We start from the raw sequence: 11,312 nt of genomic DNA, 5'->3' as shown, positions 1-11,312 counted from the left end.
ACTGTTGTCTTTGAGCGCACCCTTTAACAACAGCTTTAAAAGACCTACAACAACGGTTAAAAACCGTCGTCGTAGGCCTTTTTTCTTGTAATGACTGCGTAAGTGTTGTATTCGTATTTTGGATTTTAGTTATTTGGCTAACAATTATCAAGGTCTCTCTTTAAGGATTTTAGCAGCTTTTTTAATACTAGCAACGAGAGCTGACTTGTGGGCTACGGCGGAAAGCAAAAGATGAAGAGAACACACCATGCAAACCTTTTTTGGTGGACTTTGCTCGGTGCAAGGGTGGGAGGCCGAAAACCAAGGCTCCAAAACGAAGGAAGACGAAAGGAAAACGAAGAGGGAAGAAGGAAACAAACCGACACGGTAACCTGCATGTGTGTGTTGCGGTGGAGAGAAGAACCCATCCCACTTACTATTGTCCCTGGCACGCAGTGTGATGGAAGAATAGGCTCATGACACGTGTTATGGACGTTACCGGCCACCGTGCCAAAACTGACCAAGGAAAATGTATTATCGCTTTCATATAAGTAGATTATTACTCAATCTTGTGCAATATTCAGTGCTCGATGTTTCGGATAAAAGGAAGATAGATACACACACAATGAACACATGTTTTGTATCTGCAAGAAATGAACTTTATCCATGCCATTTATATTATGGTAATTAATCACTAATTAAATTAGTTTTATATACTTTGCCTAAAAACAAAGATGTAAAATGAGATGTTTGATTTGTAGTAGTGGAATGGTAGGGTAAGGGCGTAGTAGAGGACAATGTAGGGAAGAATAATAATCAGTGAACGGACAAATAACTCAAAACCAGATTTATACGGTGAGTTGAGAAATTGTGATTTCTTGCCCCGGACACCAAACCCTACTGTCCAAATTACACCTCGATTTGATCTTTCATTCAATCTCCTCCTTTCTTTTTAAACTTTCCACAAGGGAGCTTGGCTTCTCTCTCTAGTTTGCCAGTAATGGCAGTGGCTCAGTGTCAGTGCAAGAAAAAGAGGGAGAGAGTTTTCATCGGGAAGGTAAAAGGCTTTGCTCGATAGCCCTTTAAAATAATACACCTTTCATAAACACACAGAGTGGTGTCTCTTTCCCTTCCTGCAAACGCAGCGTGCACTCTGCAAATCTCTCTCTTTTCTCTCCATCAGTGAATTTCTTTCTTTAACTCATTTTGTTGTGTCTCTGCAGAGGCAGCAGAAGGAGATTTAATGCTTGTGTTGTGTGCAAATTAAAGAACCGGAAACATAAACTCTAAAAACCCATTTCCAAAGGATAAAGATAACCTGGGCAGGTTACTTTCTCAGACCCCATATCCAAAAGCGAAAGATTTCGAATCCTTCATCGACTGATCCCCGCAGACTCTACACACCCACTACAACTAATACTGTTTAGGATTTTCTGTAAAAAGGCTGAAACCTGTAAGCATAAAACTCGGGAGGAATTCAAAAGGAGATAAAAGAAAAGATGGCCTATTCGTGTGTGCAACAGAAAAATGTGTGATGACCTAGATTCATCTTCGTCAAGGGTTTTTTTAGGGTTTCCTGCAGGAGTACTAGAACAAGAGAGGAAAATGGAAGGTGCTGGTGGTGGCTCCGGTAGTTTGATGTCTTTCGGAGAAAATAGTCATGGATTTGGTCCTATGTTAATGATGCCTCCAACAGTAGACAGCTGCAACAATAACCTATTTCTTCCTCCCGCTAATCATCAAGATCTCACTATTCGACACGGCAGTTTAAGTGTAGAAGGTAGTTCTTCTATGATGCCTGAAGAACACCATAGCAGCAATATGAGTACAAGTACTGGGTATTATTTAATGGAGAATATTAATGATGCTGGCAGCGGCTCTGTGAAGGCGAATATCATGGCGCATCCTTATTACCAGCGCCTCTTGGCTGCTTATGTTAACTGTCAAAAGGTATAGATAATTGTTCTTATATTTACATGAATTGGAACTACGTACCACAGAATCTTGAAATTTAAAACCTCATTTTGTACCAATTTTCTACCTCGGTGAAACCCAAGTACCAGAAGAGCTGTGAGATTTTACCAAACGGGTTTTTCTGTTAGTGTTTGATAACAACAATCGAGATAGAGTGTGTCACCAGAACCCTTTGTAAGCAAGTGACGAAAGTGACCGGATTGAAATTGTTGAAAAACTTTAGTGTTTCATGGAATTGACTGTTCAACAGATCGGAGCTCCGCCCGAAGTGGTGGCGAGACTGGAAGAAGCCTGCACATCTGCCGCTGCGCTGGGCCGACAAGGCACAAGCTGCGTCGGCGAAGATCCGGCGCTGGACCAATTCATGGAGGCCTATTGCGAAATGCTGACAAAATATGAGCAAGAACTGTCGAAACCCTTCGCGGAAGCTATGCTTTTTCTCTCAAGAATTGAGTGCCAGTTCAAATCTCTCTCTGTGTCTCCTATGGACTCTGGTGTTAAATCAATCCCTTATCTCTCGCTCTCTCTCCCTCTCCCTCTCGCCCCTTTTATCGATCCTCGGAAGGATTGCATTTATTCTTTTTTATAGATTTTACTGTTATGAGGTGGATTACTGCTTCGTTTTGTGTTTTATATACAATAAATGCCTGCATGTGCATGATTCCTAGGAAATCAAGAATTCAATTTACTATACGAAGAGAGTTTAGGTTCCTTCATGTAACAGTACTTCCTTGATCCGTGACTGTTTTTCTTTCGCCATATATTAATTACGACCGATATGTTCATGTCCAAATATATAAGCTTGTTTGGTTTCTTCTTATTAAGAATATTGTATGAAAACCAATTGTACAAATAAAGTTTCTATTTTATTGGGATTTTAAAAATGCCGATTTGACAGTATTAAGTAAGTCTTTTAACCTTTTAAGTTGTTTCATCACAAACTATAAAGCATGTGAGGCAGTGTGTGTATACATATTTGTGTGTCTTCGTGCATGTTCGTGATTTCTTCCATCTTGTTTACTGTTTGGTATTCAAATAGCTTTAAATAATCAAATATCAAATATTTCTCGCAAATATGTGTTTTCCAAAAAGTTTTATCTGAGGTAGGGTGAAATATTCCTCTGATATCTGTGTTTATTTCTATATATTCGGAAAAAATCTACTGTAAGATTTCCTGCAACATTCCATGTTACATTAGCAAATTGCTACATGTTGGGTTTTCATTGGTGTGACAGTTTATGTGGCTATAATGTTACATGATTTGTTGCAGATGAATTTTTTCCATTTCTTCGGCAAGGGACTTGTTTTCCTGATCAATTGAAAGTTCATGTCCATCGTCCACTGAACATGTTATAGGAGCATGATTATTACTTTCTTTTCAGTATGAAGTCGACTGGAATATGATGAATGAAGTTTTCTCGATGGGTTGTGCACATATAAGTGAACTAACTTTGTGTTGTGATAATTCATACAAACAAGTGGTTTGGTCTTGTCTGTTTCATTAATTGTCTAGTAGGGACTATTAGATATGAAGTTTGTCATAAATTTCTCACCATAAAACAATTGCTTGCGCGTGGTGGCCTATTGTGTGGAATTTATGCGGCCTTCGTGCAATTCTGAATCTAAATATCTTCAATTATGCATCATATGCTCATAACAGTCTATGTTCTATCGATCATCTTTTCCTAATGATTAGTATATTTTGTCTCGATATCCGTTATTTACTTAGTTGGGGAATTATAACTTCATACTGATTGATCACTTTGTTTATTTAAAAGGTTAGAGCTAAATCTCTTTTTGGAGGCTTGACATGTGAACAATAGACACTTTGAACCAAAGCCTTTCTATCCTTGCACGGCATGAATACTTGACCCGAAGTACATTTGCTGGTCCACGTGTATCCGAAAGAAAGGGAGTATGTCTGCGTACGAGTGGGAGATGATGTATTTAGGTGCTATATAACACTGAGAGTTGTCATCAAGGTCTTCATTAATTGGATAGTGCTGGAAACACTTTCTCGGGCACAAATCCTCTTGCATATGCTGTCTATATTAGTTTGACAATGTTGATGATTTTATTGTTTTTATTTGAGTGCTAATTGAAGGACAACTACATATTTATATTGTTAAGAACATGTGTGGCCTTGAAAACTAGGAGGTATACCTGAGAAATCACATTTCATCCATTGACCGATGTGAATAATCAAGAATTTCTGGCTATCTTGGGATTTTTATTTCTTGAAAACATTTTACTCTGATTTTCATTATATTGTTTCCGAAGATGATATGCAATTTGTCCTGATATATCCATTTTTTGACGGGCCATGAACTGAGATAAAAACCGTGATGGATCTGAATAATTGAAATGATTTGTGTGCTTTGACTAGATAATTCTCTTGCGGCTTGTGGTGAAGCAATGGATAGAAATGGTTCGTTGGAGGAAGACGTAGATGTAAACAACAGCAGAATTGACCCTCTAGCAGAAGATCATGAATTGAAAGGTCAATTGTTGCGGAAATACAGTGGATACTTGGGGAGCCTGAAGCAAGAATTCATGAAGAAAAGAAAGAAAGGAAAGCTGCCTAAAGAAGCACGGCAACAATTACTCGACTGGTGGAGCAATCATTACAAATGGCCATATCCATCAGTATGTATCTATAATGTTCTGTAATCATATTGATCAATACCCTAATATCTAAAATAATTCAAAAATTCTGATGTTTTAGACTTTGAACCACATGAAATGGCCTTCAATTACAACATATTTCATTTCTTACGTCAACATGTTTTTCGTAGACAGAAGATTTGATAAATTACGAATACTCTTATCATCGAGCATTCTTGTTTTGTGAGCTAATAGGAAGCGCAGAAGCTCGCGCTTGCTGAATCGACCGGCCTGGATCAAAAGCAGATAAACAACTGGTTCATTAACCAAAGGAAGCGACACTGGAAACCCTCCGAAGACATGCAGTTTCTCGTAATGGATGCAATGCATCCACACTTTTACATGGACAATGTCTTGTGCAATCCCTTTCCAACCGACATGTCGTCTACGTTTCTTTGAGAATTGCTACGAGTCTAAGACGAATTTATATATTGTAAGTATGGTAAACAATGAAACCTGTGCTTTTAGTAAATGTAATTTTGGTGGTATATAACTTGCACAAACCCATGGCTATTATCTATTACCGTTGTTTGACTTGGAGTCTTGGACATGGTGTGCTTGAATTTAATTCAACTTTCCTCTTCGTATTTAAGTCATCTAATTTTGATGACTACTATGCTTACTATCTTCGTGTTAGCATCTCATCAACAACGATAACGATGGACATGAGAGGTTGGTGTTGCGGTTGCCATACTTTCGACTTCCTCCCATGTGCGTGCGTATGATATTATGATCTTTTAGGCAAGTTCGATTTTTCTATCAACGGCGAGCCATTCGCACAACTACGATATTTGTCTAATGCATTTTACAGTAGACATGGTTTGCTGTGTTAGATCATTAGTTTGAAACTGTAATGAAATGGAATATGAACTTAACAACAGACCACCCAATAACGTTGCGTTGCTAATTTTGTAATATAAATTTTTTTATAATATATTGGAAAAATTTGGAATTGTTTTTTTTAATAATAAATCTCTATGACCGTTCGTACAACTGTAGGGCTCAGTCGTGAGGGCCTGTGACCTAATGTTGTAGACCTTTTGCTGGCCTGCTTAGATTTAGATTTTGGGTCCAAGGGAGCCTAATTAAGTTGGCCCAATAAAATTACGGCCCAGATAAACCAGATAAATATATGTTTTTTTTCCTCTCTTTCACCCCACACTTCCCATGCGCTTCTCTAGCACTTCAGAGTGTAGGTAACTAAAGACCACGCCAAATGCTCGGACACATACAACCGGCTCCACGGATTCAGTTCTTGGCACCGCCACCTTCGGATTCCCTCCTAAGCCCCCGGCGGAAATTACTTCTGCAGCACCGCCGTTATTGTATAGCTTCTTGCGGACTCCGAGCATCCAATTGCTTTGATAATGGTGCTAGTGTTAATGGGTTTTACAAGAAGAAGTTGAAGAATCTAATACCCAGAAAGAAAATGAAGTGAAAAGAGCATATCCTTTTCAAGAAATAGAGGCCAACTGGCAGCGATACTGGGAGGAGAACAAGACTTTTCGGACGCCCAACGAGATTGATGCCTCCATCCTAAATTCTATGTTCGGGACTTGTTTCGTTATCCGGGGTCATTGTCTTCCACTTTCTCTTGGATTTTCAGTTTTGTGTTGTTTCGGAAATTTTACAAACTTTATTTGTTTTCTACTTTCTTTTGTTTAATGTCCTATTTTTTGTACTTGCAATATTTCTATGTCCAAATCCGTTGTCTTTTACTTAATTTCTAGTTTGTCCGTATGAAATAATATAATTTTTTTTATATAATTTTAAACTTGTCCATGGCTCTTGACATCTCTCTTTACCTCAGTCCTTTGTTTTTTAAATTTTCTTTTCACTTTTAAAATTGTGGAAATGAGTAAATTTACAAGTCATGAAGAGTTTCTTGGGTATGAAGGCTTTTAATTAATGATACATGAACATGAGGATCATTGAGCGAAAGAGAAGTGACTAGAGAATTCGAAGGGAAGAGAAATCAATTGGAGTTATCTATTTGGCAAATAAAATGGAACAAAAAGCAACTTTTTAAGATGTGTTTCCCTGTCAACATCCCTTCAGTTCGCTTCCGACATACCTGCCCAATAAGCAATCCCATGGATAAATTAGGCATGGCTTTTGGAGGGACGAGACATTGGTTAATTCCATATTTTTGTTTCGTACAATGTTTGACGCAAGTTGTAGAAGACATATTTATAAATCATTATGTCATCCATATGTATTAATTTTACATCCCTATATCAGTGATCCATCGTCATCCCATCTCACGAGCCTAATGATATCCTAAAGTACTCGTTGATGTTTTTAACCTCGTTGCCATTATAACAGAATATTGGTTGCAAACAAAGTTAAATCATTAATTTTGTCACTTATTAGATGCTTGAAGAACGGTTTCTTGTCATCCGCATCTCACATATTTGGTGCTTTCATTTAAAATTTTACCATTTTCAGTGGGGCTGGTTTACATGTTGGCCACCCTCTTGGATATACTGCTACTGATATCCTTGCAAGACTTAAACAGAAGCATGGTTTCAATGTGTTGTATCGAATGGGTTGGGATGCATTCGGTTTACCTGCTGATCAATATGCCATTGAGGTATGTTTTCCTTCCTGAACATACTTTCTTAGAGGTTGGCTGCTATTTGTTACGTCCTTTCCTTTTTAATATTTTAAATGCACTCTTGACAGACTGGTACGCATCCAAAAATCACGACAATGAAAAATATTGACCGATTCCGCTCCCAGGTTACTACTTTTTAATCTGATTTATGAAACTTGATGTGGTACATATTCTCCAAGGCCTTTAATGTGCATTGTTCTTCTAGATCATGCAAAGTATGTGAGTGATTCATGTTGCTGATTGTCATTTTTTCTTGTAGTGTTTTTTTTGTTGATTCAAGTGATAATGCAGTAATTTCTGATAATTTTATGGTATATGACTAACCTAGAGAGCACTGATATAATCCATATACTCCATGCCAGTTGCAACTCTCATGTAAAACCGATTTTATATAAAGATTGACTTTTTAATTCTTGTTTACTGACAGTTGTCTTTATTTCCAGCTCAAATTGTTAGGCTTCTCATAGGACCGGGATCGGGAAATTTCCACCATAGAGCCTGAATATTATAAATGGACACGGTGGATATTTTTGCAGCTTTTGAAAAGAGGATTGACATATCAGGTAGCAACCTTGCCACATAAGTGGATGTCATATCGTGCAAGATATGTGGTACTTATGTTAAACATATTATGGAGGCTGAAGTTCCTGTCAACTGGTGCCCTGCTCTTGGCACTGTAAGCAAATGAAGAAGTGGTGGATGGTGTAAGCAAGCGTGGTGGTCACCCTGTAATGAGAAAAGTATGTTTTTTTTCTTTCCAATCTTATTCTATGATTATGATGTGTTCTCTTGCAGCATCCTACATTCAACTTTTGCTATTTTCTTATTTTCATTTGTTGGATGGTTTTATGATTTTACATTTTGTTTATTACATTCTTGAAGATTTAGATGATCTTGACTGGCCAGAAAGTGTCAAGGAGAGCTACAACTTCATGTCCTGGATGATGATGGTTCAGATAGAGATATTAAAATCACTGTTTATACAACGAGGCCTGACAATTTTGGGGCGACGCATTCTCAATTCATGTCATTTCAAAAGTTTCTTGTGTGAATTACATTGTTTCTAATTACATTCGTCTTACATTGAAGCTACTTGGTCTTTGCGCCAGAACACGTCCTGTTGTCGTCCATTGTATCGAATGCCCAAAGCCAAGATGTATGCCTTTTATTTTTTATTTTCTAGGTCTAGTTCAATATTTGTGGGCATTTAAAAAATTAATAATCTTGAGAACAGTTGGAAGAATACATTGAAATGGCCTCTAGAAAGAGTGATCTCGAAAGGACTGAGCTCCAAAAGGAAAAGACTGGGGTCTTCACTGGTTGCTGTGCAAGAAATCCAGTTAATGGCGAGGCTATTCCAATTTGGGTTGCTGATTATGTTTTGGGACGGTATGAGATTATTTCCTAATTTCTGTAAGTTCTCAAATATATCATATGGTCTCCGAAATCTGAGGTGCTCAAGTGACATGCACAGTTTATTTTTTGCAATCCTTGATGAGAATCTGCTTCTGTTATCGAGCAGCAAGGAGATGGAGAATTCTTATAGTAAATTAAACGTGTGTTTTCAAAATTGCCTCTATTGAAGTTTACTCTTGCAAATACAGTCAGGATAATATCTATTGTTTTTTAAAAATAGAAGTATTGTATTACCACAAGAAACATTATAAGTTATTCCAGTTTGTTATCGTTGATGATAATTCTGTAGTAACTTGTTAAATAATTTTGCAATAAAAATACACCGTTTAAAAAATATATATTTTAACATGCACTGATGTACATGTATGTGTTTTATTAACTAGTTCATTAATTTTGTCCTTTGGGATTTCATATTTGTCAGAAATCTCCATATTTCTCATCTCATTGTGTTCCAAGATTAAAGTTTGCACGTTGTTAAAGTTTTAATGACGGGATGGTATTCATCATTCAATAAGTTTTCATATTCTTCCGATACAGGTCAAAAAGTTTGGTGATTCTTTTGTGCTGAAAGGCAATCCTGGTATCCGCTTAATTGCCTGTGCTTACAAGATGAGTAAAAGTAGGGGAAATGTCATTAATCCAGATGATGTAGTTTCTGAATATGGTGCCGATTCTCTTCGATTATATGAAATGTTCATGGGTCCATTTAGGTATGCTAATTTTTTCTTTGTAACATCTTGTTTTTTTAAAAGAAATATCAACTTCTGACCCCCTTATTAACTTTTTGGATATGTACTTCTAGAGACTCGAAAACATGGAGTGCTAGTGGTATTGAAGGTGTTCACCGTTTTCTGGCCAGGGTGTGGAGATTGATTGTTGGTTCACCATCCCCGATGGCAAGTTCAGAGATGGAACAGCTGATTTAGATGGGGAACCTACTGCTGAACAACATAGTGTTCTTAATAGATGTATTAGTAAATTAATAGTTTCCAGATTATTTAGCTTACGTTTTCTTCTGATATTCACCTCTTAAATACGTGGTCTGACTGTGGTCTTCAAGCCCAAAAAAATCAAAGATGTACAATAGAAGTGCTTGATAAGTAGATATATATTCTGCGATTAATTTATGGAATTACGAAAATATAACATATGCATTGCGCTCCTCAAATGAGCTTGATAGTACCAAGCTTGTTTAATTATATTAAATTTCTTATTTATGAGTGGAAATTTGCGTTTCCATTTCTGAATCATTAATGTTTTTCTTCTTTTTTTGTGTGTGTTGTGAATTATTAATGTCTTTGATCCAACAATGTTTGTTTTGTTGCGAAAGGTGACCGAAGAAATTGGAGGAACACGGTTCAATACTGGAATATCTGCTATGTTGGAATTCACTAATGCGGCATATAAGGTCTTTCTTCATCCCCACCACACACAAACACACAAATGTTGTTTTCAATGCTGGTTTTTTAATTTTTTTTTTTTTGGTTTCTCTTATTTGGATCATCTATACTTGCACATTGACTCTACATGAATTGAGTGTATAAAGGAACTGAAGCTTTTCCGTAGAAAAGGAGGAAACGGCCATGGTTCCCGTGATGGGTTTTACTTGGAGGAAATATGGACTTTGCTCCCCTGTCGAGCTAGTTCAGCTAATTTGATGGTCGCTGTAAATTGGTCAAGAATTTTTACACCGTTTTCCTTTTCTTGTTTAAGTGGGACAAACTACCAAGATCCATTGTGGGAGATTTTGTTTTGTTGCTTTCACCCTATGCACCACACATTGCTGAGAAGTTGATTTGTTTTCCGTTTGAATCTTGCTAGAGGTTCATAACGGAGCTACTTTACCAGATTGATCGTGCTCTTCTTGTTGCAACTATTTTCATCCTATTTTTCTTATTTGCGAATCTGAAAGTTCAATCTCTTGAATAAATATATTTGCGAGGTAATTAAAGTATCTGGATTCACGCTTGGGTCGAGTGCTTGACTTGTTTTGTATTAAATAAATGAAGTTAAAGAGTATGTACGCTTTTTAAAGTAGCGATGATATAACTGTATCTTCAAATCCGTGACTGCCATTTAGTAATAATGGCAGGTGAATCCTGCTTTCTTGAAGGAGTCGATCGTGGTGCTGCCTGTACAGATAATGGCAAGACCGGAGGAACCATAGAGGTTGAAGAAGCCTGCACAGAAGACAGATTCCTTTAAACTTGCTTCATTGGATACAAAACTGTCCAAGTTCCTGTCTGGGAAAACGATAAAAAGAGAATCTATGTTCCCAATAAGATTTTGAACGTTATTTTGGCTCCTGAAGGCGCCAAGGTGGCTCGATAATCGTCCATTTTTGAGATGCTGCCTGCTGTAGATTATCAAACTTTATCCATTGATCATGCAAATGTCACATCGGTCGAGTTTTAACCGTGTGTAGGTACACTGAGACAGTTTGCAGTTAATCCATATTTGTTAGACATAACCGTCCATTAATATTTATTGTTGTGAGTTAATTTTGTGTTGGCCATGTTTGATGAATTAGTTATAGTGATAGCGTGTAAGTTTCGTGGTGGATGCCCATTTATCTCAGATTTCAACTCCTTGCTCTTGTGATTTTAATATGACTCAAATGATTATATGCACTAATTTGTTTCCATAAATTACATGCAAGGCA

At 37.2% G+C, this 11,312-nt stretch overlaps 1 protein-coding gene, 1 long non-coding RNA gene and 1 pseudogene across 4 annotated transcripts; all 3 read left to right on the top strand.

Moving 5' to 3' along the window:
• The first annotated feature begins 816 nt into the window (after positions 1-816).
• Positions 817-5,228, top strand: LOC142542666 (homeobox protein knotted-1-like LET6). Of its 3 annotated transcripts, none has more exons than XM_075649424.1 (5): positions 817-1,036; positions 1,203-1,929; positions 2,204-2,447; positions 4,340-4,599; positions 4,749-5,228. In XM_075649424.1, the coding sequence occupies exons 2-5, from the start codon at positions 1,507-1,509 to the stop codon at positions 4,836-4,838; spliced, it is 1,017 nt and encodes a 338-aa protein (XP_075505539.1). In that variant the 5' UTR covers positions 817-1,036; positions 1,203-1,506; the 3' UTR covers positions 4,839-5,228. The 3 variants fall into 3 exon arrangements, with proteins under 3 accessions (XP_075505539.1, XP_075505540.1, XP_075505538.1); XM_075649425.1 differs by having other exon boundaries at positions 818-1,036; positions 4,806-5,228; XM_075649423.1 differs by having other exon boundaries at positions 824-1,036; positions 4,813-5,228.
• Positions 5,229-6,000: 772 nt separating this feature from the next.
• On the top strand, positions 6,001-7,968 carry LOC142541357 (leucine--tRNA ligase, chloroplastic/mitochondrial-like; annotated as a pseudogene).
• Positions 7,969-7,996: 28 nt separating this feature from the next.
• LOC142542665 (uncharacterized) lies at positions 7,997-10,986 on the top strand. Its single transcript, XR_012819566.1, has 5 exons — positions 7,997-8,623; positions 9,188-9,360; positions 9,453-9,618; positions 9,981-10,058; positions 10,743-10,986. It is a non-coding gene; the product is annotated as an uncharacterized LOC142542665 (long non-coding RNA).
• The last annotated feature ends 326 nt before the right edge of the window (positions 10,987-11,312 follow it).

Source organism: Primulina tabacum, chromosome 4, assembly GCF_025594145.1.
Source record: "Primulina tabacum isolate GXHZ01 chromosome 4, ASM2559414v2, whole genome shotgun sequence".
Taxonomy (NCBI): Eukaryota; Viridiplantae; Streptophyta; class Magnoliopsida; order Lamiales; family Gesneriaceae; genus Primulina; species Primulina tabacum.
Note: the sequence above shows the minus strand (reverse complement) of the source record. Positions and strands in the feature narration are given on the sequence as shown.

Excerpts from the sequence above, each read along its gene's own strand:
- LOC142542666 (XM_075649423.1), top strand. The coding sequence starts at position 1,507 with ATGTGTGATGACCTAGATTCATCTTCGTCAAGGGTTTTTTTAGGGTTT. Across the intron at positions 1,930-2,203 it reads CTTATGTTAACTGTCAAAAG|ATCGGAGCTCCGCCCGAAGT; the intron begins GTATAGATAATT and ends ACTGTTCAACAG. Across the intron at positions 4,600-4,812 it reads ACAAATGGCCATATCCATCA|GAAGCGCAGAAGCTCGCGCT; the intron begins GTATGTATCTAT and ends GTGAGCTAATAG.